The sequence below is a fragment of the Ceratina calcarata genome, unplaced genomic scaffold (genome assembly GCF_001652005.2).
Source record: "Ceratina calcarata isolate Rehan_Ccalc_2016 unplaced genomic scaffold, ASM165200v1 scaffold46.2, whole genome shotgun sequence".
Classification (NCBI taxonomy): domain Eukaryota; kingdom Metazoa; phylum Arthropoda; class Insecta; order Hymenoptera; family Apidae; genus Ceratina; species Ceratina calcarata.
The window spans coordinates 73,110-91,869 of NW_017170029.1; the positions used below are offsets into that span (position 1 = coordinate 73,110).

At 38.4% G+C, this 18,760-nt stretch overlaps 1 protein-coding gene and 1 long non-coding RNA gene across 7 annotated transcripts in view; both read right to left on the minus strand.

Annotated features, from left to right (window-relative positions):
* Window positions 1-17,672, minus strand: part of shep (RNA binding motif single stranded interacting protein alan shepard) — a 33,118-nt gene extending 15,446 nt beyond the window's left edge. Inside the window, exon 1 of one of the 4 annotated variants that reach the window (XM_026815542.1) lies at window positions 15,936-17,672. In XM_026815542.1, coding sequence (XP_026671343.1) covers window positions 15,936-15,992 — 57 coding nt within the window. In that variant the 5' untranslated portion in view covers window positions 15,993-17,672. The remainder of the gene's footprint in view (window positions 1-15,935) is intronic. The other 3 variants (XM_018028539.2, XM_026815543.1, XM_026815544.1) reach the window with 3 other exon arrangements.
* On the minus strand, window positions 5,826-13,636 carry LOC113464646 (uncharacterized). Of its 3 annotated transcripts, XR_003389493.1 has the most exons (4): window positions 9,816-13,636; window positions 9,539-9,740; window positions 9,044-9,246; window positions 5,826-6,047 (listed from the first exon to the last, which is right to left on the minus strand). It is a non-coding gene; the product is annotated as an uncharacterized LOC113464646 (long non-coding RNA). The 3 variants fall into 3 exon arrangements; XR_003389494.1 differs by lacking the exon at window positions 9,044-9,246 and having other exon boundaries at window positions 9,641-9,740; XR_003389492.1 differs by having other exon boundaries at window positions 9,044-9,740.
* Window positions 17,673-18,760: the final 1,088 nt, after the last annotated feature.

An 18,760-nucleotide genomic window follows, 5' to 3' on the forward strand; every position in this document is an offset into this window, starting at 1 on the left:
ATCGCTAATACATATTTTGTAGTCATTTACTATTTATCTAACGCAGAAATCCCTTTGTCCATCGTGACTAGGCCAATAATGCCCCCACGAAAAGTTTTTGTTTTTATGTAAATATTTTTTATGCAATATAATATTATCTGAATAGTGTTTTATATTATGTATTTTCTTCTCAGTTTGCCCGTGCAGGCCCCGGGGTCCCTACCACTCGAGACTTCTTCCGCATTGCTAACCCCTGCTATACAGTAACTACGCCACTGTATCGGAAATTACTTATCGTATACGCTAAACCCACGATTTCGTTGCTTCCTGTACTATCTAAAAAGCATTTTTTCGTAGCATAACCAGGAAAGTAACCAATAATTACAAGCTCGAGATAAATATTTCAAACATTTGGCTTGAATGACTCGTGGAATTTTTTATGTTTTTTTTTTTAACACTATAAACCTACCATTACCGGTCAATTTGACCGTTTTTAAACTTTTGTACAACTAACTACCATTCATTTTTAATTCTCTTTTCAAGTGTACAATTGGAATTATATAAAAATAAACTTGTGCGGTCATTCTATGAAAGTTCACTTATTAAGTTATTCAGTAATGAATTGACTATTATCTACGTTCAATTATAAGAAGAATAACTTTTTTTAAGGACCGGTCTTGTCGACCGGGCACAGTAGTAAAAGTGTCGGAAGATTTAGTCTAAACATAATTTATTTACTCCAGGCCTACTACATGGCATAGTAGGCATAAATGGAAACCTTGTACATTGATTCATAATATAATGGCTCGTGGAGTGTTGGGGGTCAGAGAGGCTTCGAATCGTCTTATTCCCATCGCTAGGTGCATGTTACAATGATGCGCAGACGTGGTAAGCAGGAAGTGGCATCCGGTCGGTACATCACGATACCCATTTCACACGTCGTTCTCTATTTCGCAGTGACCAACGGCCACGTTGTCTGCATGCCGTTCAATTGGACCGGCGGCATCTACGTGCGAATCAACCGTCTCGTTATCGTTCCGTCGATAGCACCCGATATGTTTCATTGTCTCGACTACGTCTACCCCGTATTCGGTGTTCTGCGTGCGTTTCCCATTCAGCCTTGCGGATTTTCATTCATGCCAATTGCTAAGTGTCTTTCATAATATTCGACCTGAAATCCACATTTATTCCTGGCTGTCGTATCAAGTTATGTGGTCTCATCAGTACAATTGACTCCATGATGAAAGTATTAATTAAAGAGGGAAGAGGCCATGGACAGAGTGGTCTGTGTGTAGAATAAAAGATGAAAGAGAGTACAGAAATCTGTGATTCTTCTCATCAAAGAGGTGTAACTGGTGACTAGTGATGAGGACACTGATAATGGGGACTTGTTATCAAGTCATCTGTACATATGACTGTATCCTCTTTTAATCAGTTTCTACAACAGTCTCTCACCTAATTTTTCATTTAGTTGCTTTCAGCTGGTAACTATTTTGGAATCCTCTTTAAATAAATTAATTGAAGTTGCTTTAGTCTGGCTATTATTTTCGAATTGTCATTAAATAATTCCCTTTAAATAAACGTTGTTCATCTCATAGAGAATGTTACACAATATTTTACGTAATTTATGTTATACATTTGAATTGCAAATAATGGCAAGAAAAATTTATTCAGTTAGAAAAATTCTTGTTCCAGCTGTAGGAACAATTACAAACAAAAGTGGAGACTTCGTTGGGATAGTTTATGACAAGTACCTGCTGGAAGGTTATTTTTGAGAATTTAAGCTAACATTTCAAGCATTGTCTACAGCAAGTTGTATGTCTTGTCCATTTTGCCTTTTTCCTTTCGTACTTCAATAACCGATCGTGCCATAAACTAAAAATTCCCAAGGATAATAAGCAAACGGTCGGCTTAACGGTCCACCATGCGGCAACTACCTAGAGGAATTTTCCGCGCTCGTCTGGTCCCTTCGAAAAAGGTTTAAAAAAACCAATTCCCACCTCGGTTCCCTGTAGGAGGGATTTTTTAAACATTCCGAAACGCCTTGAAAAAAAAGAGGAACTAATGGCAGGACCAATCATCCACAAAAGACAGCTTCCAAACTAATGAAGAGCAACATAGATTTGGTCAAAGACTTGAAGAGCGAGGACAAGCATTCTATCGACAAGCAATCGTGTCGATAGCCGATTGAACTAATTGCACAAAATTAACTTGGCGTGCAATCTGTTGTATGAAGCAACAATCTTGAACTGATGATCTCTCTATCTGATACTTCGATATGTAAATTCTATTACCCTTAACTCGATAGCAGCTAATGTAAACATATTTGTGCCCATATATTTGTCTTCCTTTAATATTTGTCTATCCATCGTATTAATACCTCCTGTTCGATTTACTAATATAGAAGTTTAGGGACAGAGGAATAAATAAGCTTTACTTTTGCTGAGAAGTTATGGGGTAAGGTGAATGAAAGACCTCGCAGGATGTAGCCCGAGCCAAACTTTCTTTTATGCTAATACACAGATCCCGTGGTAGGTCCTGAGAGGAATCAGGATGTCCTACATACCATGCCAGGACGGACGGCATCCGTGTTGTATGTTACGCTCTATTAGCGAGCAGACTCGCGCTACGATAAAATAAGGATCTTCTTTTTACTAAATGTCTACCAAAAGATTCATTGCAATCGAGAAATTTTCTCTCGAGCAACAAAAATTACAACCTGATTCACTTTTTCCACGACTTTGCAGATCAATTAATGTACTTTCGTTGTTTTCTAAGTTGGAATAAAAAGTATTTATACTATTTCAGAAAAGGGAAAAGAATTTATACTATTTCAGGTTCAGTTTTTATTCTTAGATCTCCACGAATCTTTTTAGAGAAATCACGACTTTCTAATAACACTTAATGTTGCTGTGAATTTGAAGTTTCTAATTGAAGCTTATCGTAAAAATTCACTAAGCTACTTCATTTCGTTACGATAGTTACTACTGAACTGCGGGTCTTTATATAAAATAAAATATTTATGGCATCAAAAGCGAAATATATAAGACCCAAACAATAAGTCATCATTAAATTTATTAACATTATTTGAAATAATAATGCAAGAGATACTTTACAATTCTACAAATTAAATATAATCAATTTATCTGTGTTGAAATAAATGAATCGCACATTTCCTAATCAACATTAAATATTCTTTAGCTAAAGTAACTAAAAACATTTGGGACAATAATTATAAATATATACTTTTTGCATTTTCAAGGATTGCCACAAAATTTTGAAAAATTGTAAAAAAGTTTTGATATTTTGTGAATTTTAAATAAACACTTCTTTTAACACTTAAATATTGCAATACAAATTCAGCTTTTAATATTTTATGCATTTTTGTTCCATTTCCCACAAAATTAATTCTTCTAGTTTAACTAACTGTCTAATAATAACGGCAGATCACGTGCTTCAATCGAATCGTGTGATCTACGTGCCAATAACGAATTTATCAAGCATATAATACATCAGCATAGAAAAGAGAGACACAGGAAAGAGTAGATGAAGCGAGCGGGTGAAGTTTAACGTGCGTTAGAACTCGTAACTCGCTTTAATCCAGTTTACTACTTCACGGCCAAGATACACGCAGTCAGTGAGCATGCTAGTATACATACATGGAACTGACTCTCGCGCAGAGACGCAGTGCCTCGGTTGCTTCATACTTTTCAGACACTCCGTTAACTTCGTTTAGAAGTTCGTTCATTTTTTCATCTATCAATTTTACACTCGGCTCGTCATGCTCAGCTCGACAGAGGATTGTAACAGCGGCGAACCGTTAACTCGCTGCTTCTAAATGCTAGCTTCGAGCCAGCAATTTATATACTTGAAGAAAAGAATTCCAGGTTTCTACGTACGTACATTAAGTTCAGAAACAAATTATACTACATCATGTGAAACGATGATCCTATTCGAAAGAAATGGAACTGAGGATTATTCGATATCTTTTACTGGTTGGTTCACGCGGTCCTGGCGTCCGTGTATTTAGCGATGAGACCAATATCTTCGCCTACTGTATTTGCAATTGGCAAGGAAAACGAATGTAATCGGTCCCATCGTTGAACATCGATGAATGCGCATGGATAAGTACGCGTGCGCGTCTACTCGACGACCGAGAAGGGAACGGGAAAAGAAAAATGGCGAGGGGGGCAGCAAACAAGAGAGGGGACCAGTCGCCAGGCCTGCTGCTCATCCCTCCGCGAAAGAGTTCCTCTTTGCCGGCGCATACCGGACATTCCGTTTCTTCACCTTGAGAAGATACATACGTACGCTACGCACTCACGCGACACGCCTGTGACACGCTCTGCTGTTCCTTTCATATCTCACAACCGTTGCTCGCATGCACGCACGGACTTTCTGCCCCCAAGTTGCTTCGCGTTTCGCATGCCGATCTCTTTAAAGAAAGCCCGGTTCACAAATCTCTAAAATAGACTTGATCATTGTTCGATTTTTAATTTTAAAAAAATAATGTCGTTTCTTTGATAACTAGACATCGAATTTTTATGAAATTACGGAAAATTTATATGTAAGAAAATGTGGTATATCTGTTGTACGTAAGCTCCAAAAATGCATAAAATAAATAATGTATATCGTACAATACGAAACTATATAAGCGAAAAATTTGTATAAATGGATTCTAGTACCCTTTAAACCCATCCTTAAAAATCCTGTTTGCATTGGCAGTGGTTCTAAGTGACTTCCACGATTATGTAGCTAAATAAGTAAGTAAGATCTTTAGAAACTAACCGATTTTCTGAACCGAACAGTAGGTATGGGTTTTATGATCTTGTATATTATATAAGAAATTATCTATAAACAAATTATACTGCGTTATTTCATTTTGCCTTAAATAAGCTCGTTATTCTATAAGATGAAAATTCTCTTATATGAACATATTTGTCCGCTAATTAATTCATATAATGAAGGTCCTACAGTATTATTGATTACCCTTGTTTAATCGTGGAAAACTGAATCGAATCGATAATGAATTTCGGGAGGGGATAAAAGATTGGAACGCGGACGCATACAACCGAAACGCAGGTAGGTTGACTAATGGAGAACAATTTCGATGAACGAGCTACGGAATACAAAGTAAGTATGATTTAGTTCTACGGGCATAATTAATTACTATCAGATCGTTGTACCGGCAAGGTCGGCCTCGAGGCAAGCAAGTGCACAATGCCGACGCGTTCACCACTGACCATATTCTCTTTCTCCCTGCGTGTCTCAAGTACGAAATGCACGGGCACTAATTTATGCTAAGGTTGTAAAGATCTGGCGTGTAACGAAAATGTGATTAGAATCCGATGGGAACGGAATGTTTTATCGACGCAGTAAACTTGGCAACTGTTATCGCGACAACCAGACGGCAGATTTTTTAAATTGCGAAATTACTTGCGAAGGAAAATTCATTTCTATTGCAAACGAATTCGGTGTCACACTATTCTATACATGAGGCGAAGAACATGCATGCTACGTCGCAGTTAGCGTGTACATAGAGAACGTATAGTTTTTAGTAACGCTCTCCATTGAAAATATTCTCGCTCGTTAATGAAGTCGCATAATACCGAGCGATTAGCATTATTCGGATATTTACTTCAATCGACGGAAACTGTATCTCCATATATGCAGTCACTTCCAATATTCGTACCCATTTCAAAACTGAATAACTTTTTTAATATCAAACAACTTAACATTCTTTAGGGTGTTAGGAGACTTAGTTTACTATATAATGTGTAACAAAAGTAAAAAAAATTGCTATTCATCGAAGTATCGAATAAAAAAGTAAAGGGCATGGTTCTCAACTTTTTTATTGAGGTCTCTAATAAAAATTTGAAACAGTACTTAAGTTTTATCCATGTAAAAAGTTTCAGGGCGGTGACTATAGTTATCTTAAAAATCTTGTGCCGAATTAAGTGTTAAAAAATTGGAATATAGTTTAAGTAAAGATATAGGCATACCTAAATATGTACAAATATGTTCTGGATTTTATATACTTGTCCTCGGTCGAATAGCGAAAAACTTACCTGAAACAGAAAATAAAACATCGAATTAATAAACATGAAAAACAGATTATAATTGGTTGAATAAATGTATCAAATAATTGAATGAATTAAAGAATAGCCCACAAATATATGTAAGTACTTTCCTTCAAGCCTTGCTTTCTTTTCTTCCGTAAATGGGATAATTAAATACAAGTGATACAAGGTTTCTTGTGATGCAAATATAAAAATCGATTGAGGGTACAGACGTGTATCAAGGTCTTAACTTAAAAAAAAAAATGATCAAATGAAATACGTTGAATAATTGCAGGCTAATGATTTTCACGAATATTTCTTGAAATATTTTCGACCGCATTTTTCTTATCGATCCGGCGATTCGCGGAACCGGAAGCCAATCTGATAAGAGTGTTATGAGCCACAAGTGTATGTAGTGAAAGTTACAAAAGACGTGGTAGTTTATTTGAAATGGCAGAGCTTGGTAAGGACTGGCAAACACCGATCAATCCCTACTGGATATTTCAAGTTATTTCTCTCTGTAAGAAGTCATTCACGGACGATGCATGCCTGTGCCGATTTTTATCACTCAATTAAAAAAAAATGTCTTAGCTAATCGAATTCCGTTGATAGACTCAGTTTTATGTAAATCAACTTTCGATTTCTGTGAAACGGGACAAAAAAGAAAATATATCTCGGTATAATAATTATATAGTAGCAGCACAACGTTGTGTGCTAGGAAACTGTAGGAAGGAGTAGCATGACGAGAAAATGCAGCTATCTCAAGAAAGAATAAGATCGAAATTAGAGAGAATAAGACGATAAAAATCTGTTTAATTAAAAAGAAGAAAAGCGTCGTCGGGGTACGAGATACGAAGTTCACTGACTCTGCACGATGACTAATACAAAATTAATTGCTCGGCCAATAACGTTCCTTTCCAGACGCGTTAATGACGATACGACTGGGCACGTGGAATCTATGCTAAATTAGAACCGGCTAATCATAGCGACTGCTAATTGCTAGACTACGGATATTTCTGCAATTATAGAAAATTTGCATGTAAGGAAATGCATCTATCGCATATAATCTGCAAAGATACATAAAATTATTAATGTAAATCTCACATTATGAGATTATACAAATGAAACACCTGTATGAATGTGTTCTAATACCTCAAAATAAGTTTTAGAAAAAAGTCTATTCTCGAAGCGCAATATTAATTTTCAGATTTGCTATCAAATGCCATTTCAACATTCGGAAAACAGTGTGTTAGCGACAGCTTATCTTTAAGAGCTGTCAACCCAGGATTCCTCGTTTTTTTTTAAATGGCTTTACGATAAAGACCCAGCTTGCATGGGCCTTAAGAGACTCTGCAATAATGGTGTCCAAATGGCGGGTGGCTCGAAGCCACGCGGCCATCGAGTGCCGTAAAATACGTTGGCCATGAGGAACCGTGGAAACAGTTAGGAAAGGTAAAACAGCTGGACTCGACCTAGCACTAACAATCAAAGATATTGTTCTTAAGGATCTGGTCACGGAGTGAGGAAGGCAAGGGTGCCTTCTGGTAAGAGGACTGTGAGGAACAGCACGGCACTTATCGCAGATTCTCTGGTCGCGTAACAGCTAAATCTAAGAAGTGGTCAGTCATAATCTTATCAAATAACCAAATAATTGTTAGAAACCAATGGCAGGAGATACTGACAGGAGAGGAAGAAGAAAAACTAGCACGATAAAAGTGAAAGAACTGTGAAAATATTTCATTAGCGATAAACGATATCGCAATAACGAGAACGAAAGTCGGAAACGAGTGTACTAAACTGTCTAAAGATTGAATCATCGGGACGAGACGTGCGCAGATGTTGACATACCGCATGCATTTAATTGTTGGTTGGACGCACACCTACGCTGGCATAGTAATAACATTCGTCATTGCCTACTTGCGCATAGCTTTCTCTAATGGCCGACGAATACGGTCACTGGGAAAAAATTCGCTAGACAGACAACACAACGGTACATATGTCTGGGACCGAGTCAAGGTCGTACGATGATCATTCCTCGGAAAAATCAACAGCGTTATTATTATAAAAATACCTCTTTCTGTTGTGATTCTTTTTCTATCAGATTTCAATTTATCTTCTTTTGACAAGGGGAAAGTACGGTAATCTTAATATCAATAGAAATGCTCTTGACTTGCGAAAAAAATAAAATATTCTAGCCCCAGGTTTATTCATATACAATTATGTAATTGGATATAAATTTAACAATGCTAGAGTACAATGCACGGAGATGTACTTGTCTGCAGAACGTCTTCGAGGGGAATTTGTACGTCTCAAAAATCCCATTGAAAATCGTTTTCAGACCGGTCTCGGAGAACGTTTCCGCTGGCTGTGCTCTGTACCCGTTTAGCATTGAGATAATTCATTATCCGGGCGGGGAGCAAGTTCAAGGAGACCCGTAACGGGTCCGGCCAGCTTAACCAAGATAAAAACCGAAAGGATGGAGAAAAAATCTCCAGATGATTCGATTTCGAAGGAAGGAGAGAGAACCTCGCGTGAGCTCGATAGACGTAGCGACCGCAGAACGGTCTGGTGCATATCTTTCGCGGACGATCTCATTGTTTCATGAGGTAAGGACACGGAAGCACGCGATCCCCAGCTAATAATACTCGGCATCAGCCTAAACTCGGCTAAAGGATGTCAGACTCTAGGCGACCAGGCATTCGGCCAACCTTCTCTTCTCTCTCTGGTTTAAGTCTCTCTAGACTCGTCTTTTGTATTAAATTGTTCAATTACTCTATCGTTTTCACTTTAACACGTTATAATTGAAGAATCGTCTGAATACGTAGAAAATTGTGTCGTTTTTTCTATTACATACTGTTGTACACTATCCAGTAAATCTACCATGGTAATACAATGATACCTTCTGACACGAAACCATAGAATCGCGATCGCATTGCCTGCCACTCAAGTAGCTAACGTATCATGCGTCTTACATTTATTACACTTATATATATATATGTACATACGCTGTCTCGCGTGTATTAGACAGGGATAGGAAGCTTGGCAGAATGTCTCCAGTGCGCGCACCTGCGAGATCAGCCGATGGATCGGTTAGAGCTAGAGTCAAGCCATAGATGTACAGTCGCATGAAAAACCGACGCGAGAATCGTTCTTCCTTTTGGAGGCTCGATCAGGTTCACCAGATAGAATCATCGAGCCGTTTTTTCTTCTAGAAAGATACAGGTATCCGTAAGTTGGCCCTTCAATTTCACTGATGACTAGACCGTATTGTAGGACATCAATTTAAGAAATGATATTTAGTAACAATGTCCTTTAATCCTTCAAACATCATACTATTCATTTTGCTGTTGATACTTTATGCAATTTTGCCTACTGTGTATTCTTTACTTTTTGTTTTACATATCTAATTATGCTATAAATGCATAAAATCGTCAGTCAGATAACAATATTATTGATTTCAATTATTTTGTTCGAAGTTCTTGGAAATGAAAGGTACACACGTGTGCATGGTTTTTCCCGTAGTCTGTTGAATGGAATGTTCGGTGAAATAGAATTCATTTGAAAAATTAGTCAAGCTTGTAATCTATTGGTCAGAAACATACATGCTCGAACGTGTGATAGATTAGCAATCGCTTGTACTCGCGTTGTAAAAGGCGGAAATCGATGCCCGGTGAATGTCGAAATTCCAACGGAACGTGAATCCTAGAATGAGAACGTTTGGGTGAACAACGCACTTGCATATTCCAAGTAAGATTTGCAAGAAAGAGAGATCCATACCCTGTAGCCGCATTATGTAGGTCAGCATGACGATATTGATGATGAGCCATTAACTGACCATCTGCTTCAACATGTTGAATAAAACCGGATTTTGTCGCGGTTTCTGTACCGATAAATTCAGTTTTCGTGATCTACATTTATTCTTTCAAAATAAGAAACGTCACCTCTAAACTTTCAAAATAATTATCTTTCATTTGTTAGGAACGGAAAAATTTTCGCATGGTAGTTTCAGTTTACCTTGAATTATACACGTAGCTTTTATTCTAATGGTGATAGCTCCTTGGTCTATTGTAAGAACTCTTATTTATCTCTCAATTAATTCATAGAATGAAGGTTCCACTGTATATGTACATAAGATACATCGGAATATATAGTATATATATATATATACATATATGAGTTGGAGTTTAGACTTTTAGCCCAACACCTTTTTCTATCAAATGAATGCACACAACCAGCGTTACATTATTTATAGACTGCGGATTATTATGCAAAATGAAGTATTTAGGATAGGAATTTAAAAAAATGTGCTTTATTACTTAAACATTGTGATATGCATACTGCTTTCGATATTCTGTATATTTTTGCACATTACATGCAGTGTGTATATTTTCTATACGTTGAACTTCCTTATAAATCCATAAAATTTGCAGTATAATAATTTATCAGGAGATTTCTATACGCGGATACCGCAAAGTGGATCGTTGAATCTTACTACGCGCAAACAATTGCACATGCGAGGAATCTAACAAAGTGAAAACCCGGCGATTGAACGTTCTAACGTATTCCCTGGTTAATCGTGGATGTGCGTGCGTGCGTGCGCTGGACACGGCCAGCGTGTGCTACGTATTCGTGGTATGCGAGCAATCATTCTATTCCAACCGTACTGAGTTCTGCGTCGGGTCTTGAGTTATTACGTTAATGTGAGCGTTGTCGAGACCCTAAATGCCGGTAATAACCAACGACACGTGCATGAATCGGAACGTTCCTAACTTGGGATTCCTACTTTGACAGTTATAATTAAATTCTCGAATAACAGAGTTAGATCTAGTTGTCGACGGATTAATTTTAAACATTAATTAACTAGTGTATGAATCTACATTTCTCAAATTAAAGATGTAACTTTTAATAACGGATTTGCACAAATTATAGGACAAACAATAAAGGACGATAGCTTCTCTTAAATGAATTAATAAACAAGTTATTCGCTAGGTTCAATATTAAAAAAGTTATTCAGTTCTTGAACGTGTACGATTAATAATGATCTTTACTCTAAATACCATTAATTGAATTACCATACTGTCGTCAGTCATCGTCACTCAAACGACTGACTGTTATTTACGAAGATAACGATAATTAAAATTGACTATCGTACTCGTTCGTTTTTACCGAATCATTTGCTCGAGCGATTATATATGTTAAATAATACACATATTACTCTTACAGTAGTACATTCCTGAATTTTTTCAATACTTTCGACGCGTTGGAATCGGAGAAAAAAATGTGGATACAATCAAGAATTAGATTGCGATTTGTTTAAAACAATATAGATATATCATAAGGTTGTTCAGGCTATTCAATCCTCGCAAAAAGTTATAATTTAGGTATACATATAACTACTCGTGTTGAAAGGTACATTTCAATTGGAATATAATAAAATAATTATTAAAATCGTTTAACCATTAATACTGTTAACTACCATTATACTTCGTTACAAACATAAAGAACCGTTGGAGAATTACAGGACAATATGAAATAATATAAGAAGCTATCCGGTTTGTAGTAAACTCCGAATGCATATGCGAAGTACGATAATTCTATTGGAAACGAAGTGAAACACAGAAGGAGGAGATTAGTATGACACATCATTAGCATAAACAACAGCTCGGATCATTTCCAAGTGACTCATTTCCGACAAGACGAATACATACGTTTTCCTCCTTCTTCAGAGAATATTTCTGAAAATTCTTTCCCTTATCTTATCCATTAAACGACTTCCATAACAAAATTCTTTGAGTTGAGTCATGTGATGGTGTGCGACAGTGAAAGCTTAGAGTTATCCTTAATCTGAAATGATTGCAGATAATATAGGAAAAGATTCGTGTGAGAGAATTCTTGAGGAAATGTCAGCGTTCAGAGGGAATCAAATTGTTTAGCACAAAAATATATGTAGATTTCCTAAGCGTTGGATTCAACTGGAGGCCTTTTCAGTATAAAGATACAATCACTGCATCGTGATGAGAAAGATTTAACCAAGGAAAAAGGAATGGACTCTTCTTTCACTATCGACGAATCAAGGTTCCTATCCGACTGTTAGCATCTCTTTTATTCTCATTATTATCGATTGTGTAAAGCATTTCATGGAACGGTTGTTGCTTGGCCAGTTGTATTCCCAAGAAACACAGTAATTACTCTGACTCCCACTAATATTCGTACATAACAGAATAACTTTATTAAATATGTAATCACGAAATGGAGAGACGGTACGATATGGTAAATTGTGACGGCGGCATAAAAAATGTGAAGTCTGTGATTCCTTGTTCGAAACGAGATTAGGACAAGCTTTTATCTATTAATAGGTCAAGACTCTGGTTGGAAAGTAACCTATGTTGAAAAGAAAACTGACAATAGCTACTCATCACATTCACAAAAAGATCTCCAAGCGAAATATCTTTCGGAACACGTTTAACTTAATACCCTATTCACCCCTTAACTGAACGAGCCCTTCGTTCGTATAATTCGATTGAGAACTATTTCAAAACCGGAAGGGAAAAATGAGATTAATCTCGGTTCGGTGTATCGTTGAAATTTCCGGGTGCTCGTACTCGGCTACCGACGAAGGGAGAGAGAACCTTGCAGCCGCTGCAACCGCAAATAATCGATATCCATGCTGCGTCTATTCTCTTCACCCTACTTGGTCCTTCCACCCTTCGCCACCTTGTGGAATACCCTCTCCCCATCTTATTTCTATATTTTTCTTGCCCGCCGGCTCATTTTTCCATCCTCATTGCCAGCAACTCTAAACCACCCACCCACAAAATGTCTTTCCTGTGAAGTTTTCCCAATCAAAAACCTCTTTTTCACATTTGAAATTGTTTGTTTGTATTTTCACATAAATAAAATGTCTATTCTCTGCAAATTTATAAAAAGACAATACGAACGAACCAATCAGTTGTCACTATTAAAAGTCTTTTTACTTTTAAAAATGTAAACTGGAAATGCTCTTAAAACCGTGAGACACGAATCGATGTAAACAATCTATGAACGGGTCTGAAGAGGTCGCGAGTAAAACGAGAGGCATATGCAATTGCGATTGAAACAAATCGGTCCAATTATTGCTAGGAATTCTGAACAGCAATCGGCAGAACACTATGCAAGCAAGTTGCGTTTGGAAATCTAACGGTAAAGGTTTTTATTCATTCCAGAGCTGAACGCAAAAAAATTATAAGACAAAAATATCGCATATGTTATTTGTCAAATTTCATTTTTAATTATCAGAGCATGTTATTTTCAAATGATCGTTGAGTCACAGTCAAAGGTAGACTTGAAATGTGATACTATTGTGAGTAACAGAGTTTAGCATTCACTACAACTCTGCGATAGCTAACTATTATTAGTACTTTATGATCGAGTAAGTTTTACTTCTAGGGAACGGAAGAAAAAGCATTAATATCTTACTATTTCTCCTAATTCATTATTTTAAACAAAAGCATGTACAATGACCTTTATTAATTCTCAGCCACATCTTAAAAAGAAATAACTGTTTCAATATTGGATCCATCAACTTAACAGTTTTTTCATTATACGTCCATGTGTTTCCTAGATAATTTGCAAAAAAAGATTAAAAATAATTGCTAGCAGCCAAAATCACGAAGAAACAAGCAAGGGATATGATTTTTAAGTTCTCTATCCGAGCCATTAATAAAAATCTAAAATATACTTTTTGTAGATTTAAGTAAGTGTTGTTATCACTTAGATATTGCAATATGCAATCTGCTTTTGATCGCTTTTATATTTTTATACATTACATGCAGTATTTATATTTTTTGAATACTCAATTTTTTATCAAATGCATAAAATCCGCAGTCCACTAATAAGGGCTACTGTAAATTATTTGAATTTCTTCATTTGTAAGAGCGTACAAAGTTATGAAGTGGTGTAGAGAAATTCGGAAGCGAACGTTCGAAACAAGGTTCTGATTTACGAAATATTTAACTTCAGATTGAGGAACTGAAAACAAATAACAAAAATGCTGGAAAGATAGCATTGATTTCTGTCAATATTTATGCATTCAATTTACGTGCATATCGATGGAAAAATGTAAAAGTAAATATAAAAATTTCTTGTATAATGATTACAATCTTTTTTCAACAATGGAAGAGTACAGTAGCATATTAAATTAATTTGCATAGTATCAATTTGCCGTTGGTAACACTGAGGAGAACAGCTGTTTGCACGTCAATCCGTTTGAACACATTTACCGTGCGATAACCTTTCCAATGACTACATTTATTTGCAATGAACAGGTTTCAAAAGAGCATGACACACTGGATCGTCGATACTGTTGACGAGAAAACATTCGGTACGACACTTACTACACCGATGATCACGAGCCTCGAATTGAGAAGTATTTATAATCACTGTGCTATCTCGCAGTTCTTGTAAACATGCTGTTTTACACAGTAAACGGAAAGTGATTTAGCGATTTATATAACGCTAAGAACTGTATAAAAATTGTCATTACATGTCACTGAAATCGTATGATTAAGTTGGCTGCACTGACAAGTGCTAGGTCGAATTTCAATGTGCAGATTAAGAACGCTTCCGGAAAGCGGCTCCACTTCGCTTTCACAACCGACTAAATATCTTATTAAATAATCAGTAAGATCTAATTACGCGGTAAAAAGAATGTACTAGTAATAACAGAGATACATATTCATTTGTGGCTCACAATTTATGAAGAGATTAATCGTAAATTAGCAGTAAATTTAAAAAAGATACACGAAATTTCAATGCTTCTTTAATTTACATTTACTTTGCCAATCCATTAAGTCCGCACTTTTTCAATATCAGAATTACTGTTTCATTTGATTTTAAAATTTTATTCGTTACATTCATACAAATTTGGATGGAATGAAAAATATGCGTACGTATGAAAATATTCGGTATGAAAAGTGTAGCAATTGAAAGTAGGTAGAGAACAGGAAGAGACAGCAAGAGTCTGCGCAGAATGCCAGGGCCGTATGTATAAGAATAAGAACCCGTGGTGCATCATAAATTCAGAAAAAAATTGAATTTAGCAAAATGACAAAAAGCAAATAAATGATTGAAGTAAAATACTGATCACGTAATGTCTGATATATTTTCTCCCGTATCAATCCAGTCCCAATATCAATACTTCGAAAATATAAGATTACATTCCAATAAAACTACTTTCATTATAATTTTTAATAAACCTTATCCGATTCATCATTCGTGCTTCACGTGAGCGCACAAATCTATTCCTCGAATCATGAATCATGACTCTGGAAACCGGTAAAACAGAAGCGCGTGGTGTCTGTGAATTATTCTGCTCGGATACAGAGCAATAGACATGGAAAGACAAGAATAGAACAATAAAAAAAAAGAAAGAATATGCGAATGATAGAAATTAAGACACCGAAGGGAAATAGATGACTGATTGACTACCGAGAAGACGAGGCCGCATTTGATATCGTGAATCTGCACACTTTACAGATAAATTCTTTATGAATTACAACGCGATAGACAAAAATGAAGAAAGAAAGAAAGGAAGAAAGGTAAGAATACGCGAAGACGGCCGAGAGAGGTTAAAGTGGGGGAGAGAAAGAGGAGACTGGGTGGGGCAGCAGACGCCCCGCGGCAAACTGTCAAACTACGCCGGTTCCGCAAGGTTCGTGGCCATCGGTCGTCCCCATGGTAATGCCTACGTTTTCCGCGAGCGTGCATACACGCGCAAGTATGCACGCACACACACTCTTCAGAAAGAGGCATGGAGGAGAGGGTTCCGATGCGGGAAACGACGACCGGCACGGATTGATCCGGTGAAGGAAACACGAAACAAATGAATGACAGAAACGATTATTACTTTCTTCTACTCACCATCATTTTATAGTTGAGTTTCCTTGGCGCGGCTACGTTTTCCATTCTCACGGACATGTTTGTAGTGTTATCGCTCGTGGCGCCTGCTCGAAACGATACCGTGTCGTCGGTCCTGTATTACTACGAGCAATGGCACGTCTCTCTCTCTCCCTCTCTCTGCTTCTTCTCTTATTCGTGGCTGTATACGTCGCCGCCGGTTTCTGGTCTTTGGTGTTGCCAAGAGATCGGCGTCACCCGCGTTTTCGTTATCTCCCGACACTGGTTAGATGCAGAAGAGAAGAACCCACACACAAGCACGGTCACGAACGAATTTGCACTCACCGATCGGCCGATACAACCGGGGTGGCGGCAGAGGCAGAAAAAGAGCGAGGAAGAAAGAGAGAGGATGGATAGCCGTGGGTGAAACGGTTCGGTAAAACCGAGGGGGGTTCGTCCGGAGGGGGGGGATACAGCTAGGACGAGGCGTACGGTACACGGTACGTATGGTTATGGACGCAAAAGGGACACGATAGCCGGTCGGTATGGTTTTAACACCGACGAAACCCGATGCGACAAGCGCAACGATAAATCACTTTGCAAGAATGAAAGAAGGAGAAGACGGTTGGACAATCTGGACAGAGCGGGAGAAGGAGAAAGAGAAAAAGAGACACGAGGGGTTGAGACGAGAGGAAGAGCAGAGGAGAAAATGAGAAAGAGAGAGAGCGACGTGGTGTGTGCGGCTTTCTGTGCAGTGACCGAACCGTACACGCGGTATGTACTCCGTAAATGTACCGAAGGAGAGAGCGAGAAGGAGCGAAGGAAAGATGAGGAAAGAAGGGAGTAGAGAGCTGAACCGATGGCGATATGAGACGGATGTCGAGTGTCAAGAGGGTGTGTCGGCTATACACTTCACTGCTACTATCAGTCGAACACTTCTCCACGTCGTAACTCGTTATTAAAACACGCACCACACCGAGTGAGAGAATATATATCAGATGCTAGGGGCTATGCAGCACTGAGCTGATGCGACTACGCGAGATTATCACCTACTTCGCTGTCGTTTTCAGCCTCAGTGGCGGCCACCGTTGCGGTACAATCGTCCTTATCCACCTCGTTGCCGTCTTCGTCGGGATTGTCCCCTTTGTCGTTGTCCTCGTCGTATCGGTCGCTGTCTTCTCGTCTTCTTCGTTCCGCTTTGTTTTATCCCCGAGATCACCGTATCCACCGATTCTGCTCCCCTTCGTTTTTCTCTCTTGTTTCACACTTAGGTCTTCCAACTAGTCGCGAAAATTTCCTCCTCGTATCTTTTTCGTTCTATTCGTCGTCTTCTTTCGTCGCCCGTTATATCGCGCGTGGCCTCGCACACTTTTTCTACTATCGTACAAATCTCCACGGAGCACTACTAATACAGCATGTTACAAAAATAGAGTTTGTGTTCCCTTAAATAAAATAAATGTACAATTAATTGTTACTTGTGATTAGGAAACATTTAGTGTATGTGTTGTCTTGTAGGTAGAGTCTAAGCTACTGCCCGGCGAGGTTCGCCCATCTTGCCCGAAACTAACGAGAGTCGCCGCTTGGAGTCGCTGCTACCAGCACCACCGACGATGGGGCTCCGGCGGCCGCACCTGTCTGCACAACCGCCACTCAACACACGCTCACCCTACCACGGTTACACGGCTAATATCTTACGAGCCCGTCGAGCGTGACGAAGAGGCAACGAATGTTATCGTGATACGCAGGACGAGGACGGAATCGACTGCCTAAACTGAACGAACCAGAGGGCTATGATCACCACGGTCTTCTCCGTCGAGTTTCGGCGCGACGCAGTTGGCAGGCATGCGAATGAACGAGCAGCCGAGCCTCGACGGAGACCGCTAGCAACAGCGACTCGTGAAAGACGAGGACCAAAAACGAAGGACGATACGAGGGAAGAGAATGAAAAAAGAGGAGAGAGAAACGACGAACGACAGACAGTGGCGGGTGGTGGTACGTTCACCCCCGCAAACGCACGACCCTTCGCGATACGGCAATAAACGTGTGCACCATATGCCCCTCTTATGTAGAAATCTACCTGAGATAGCGCATCACTGTCTGTCTCGTCTCTCCTTGCCTGTCGAGACCTAAGACTAAATGAGAGAAACGTCGTATTATGATCTCGCTCACTATCTCTTTCTCTTTCTCTCTCTCTCTCTTTCGTTTCGTAAAACGAGATCGATTCTTTTGGCCCTTTCGTTCGCTGGTCGACGGAGCTTCTTTCGCATCTTTCTCGCGGGAGTCCCGCGTTATCGATCGTGGAACGACCTCACTCACGTCTCCTACTCCCTCGAGGTCAGGAGAGGAGATTTTCCTACCCCTTTTTTTCATGATACTTAGTCATTTCTTTCTCGGTCATCGACGTCGTTTCTCATTCACCGAAATATTAGATTGAATGCCTAATCTATTAAAAAACAAGCACGACATATTATACTAGCTGCTCTTGATCGATATCCCATTTGCAATTTTTCGACTAGCCTCCTTAGCCTGTAGCTGTGTACCTGCTGTCAATTCTCTCTGTCACTTAGGATTTTATAACCGCGTACCATCCACAAAAGTTTCTAGATTTACAATTGTAAATCCTTCAGCATTGTTGTAGGAATTGGCAAAATTCTATCCTGTCTCAAAGGAGCATATTTTGTAGAGTACGAAAACAAAGAAAATGTTCAATGTGTCACATGATCAGTCATGTTTAAGGATGTATAGGCTATACATATACTTAAACAATGCTGGCATGTTGAATTTGTTATTATAGATTCCTATTACTATTAAAAAGCTAAAATTATAGTGATTTCACATTTTTCATAGGT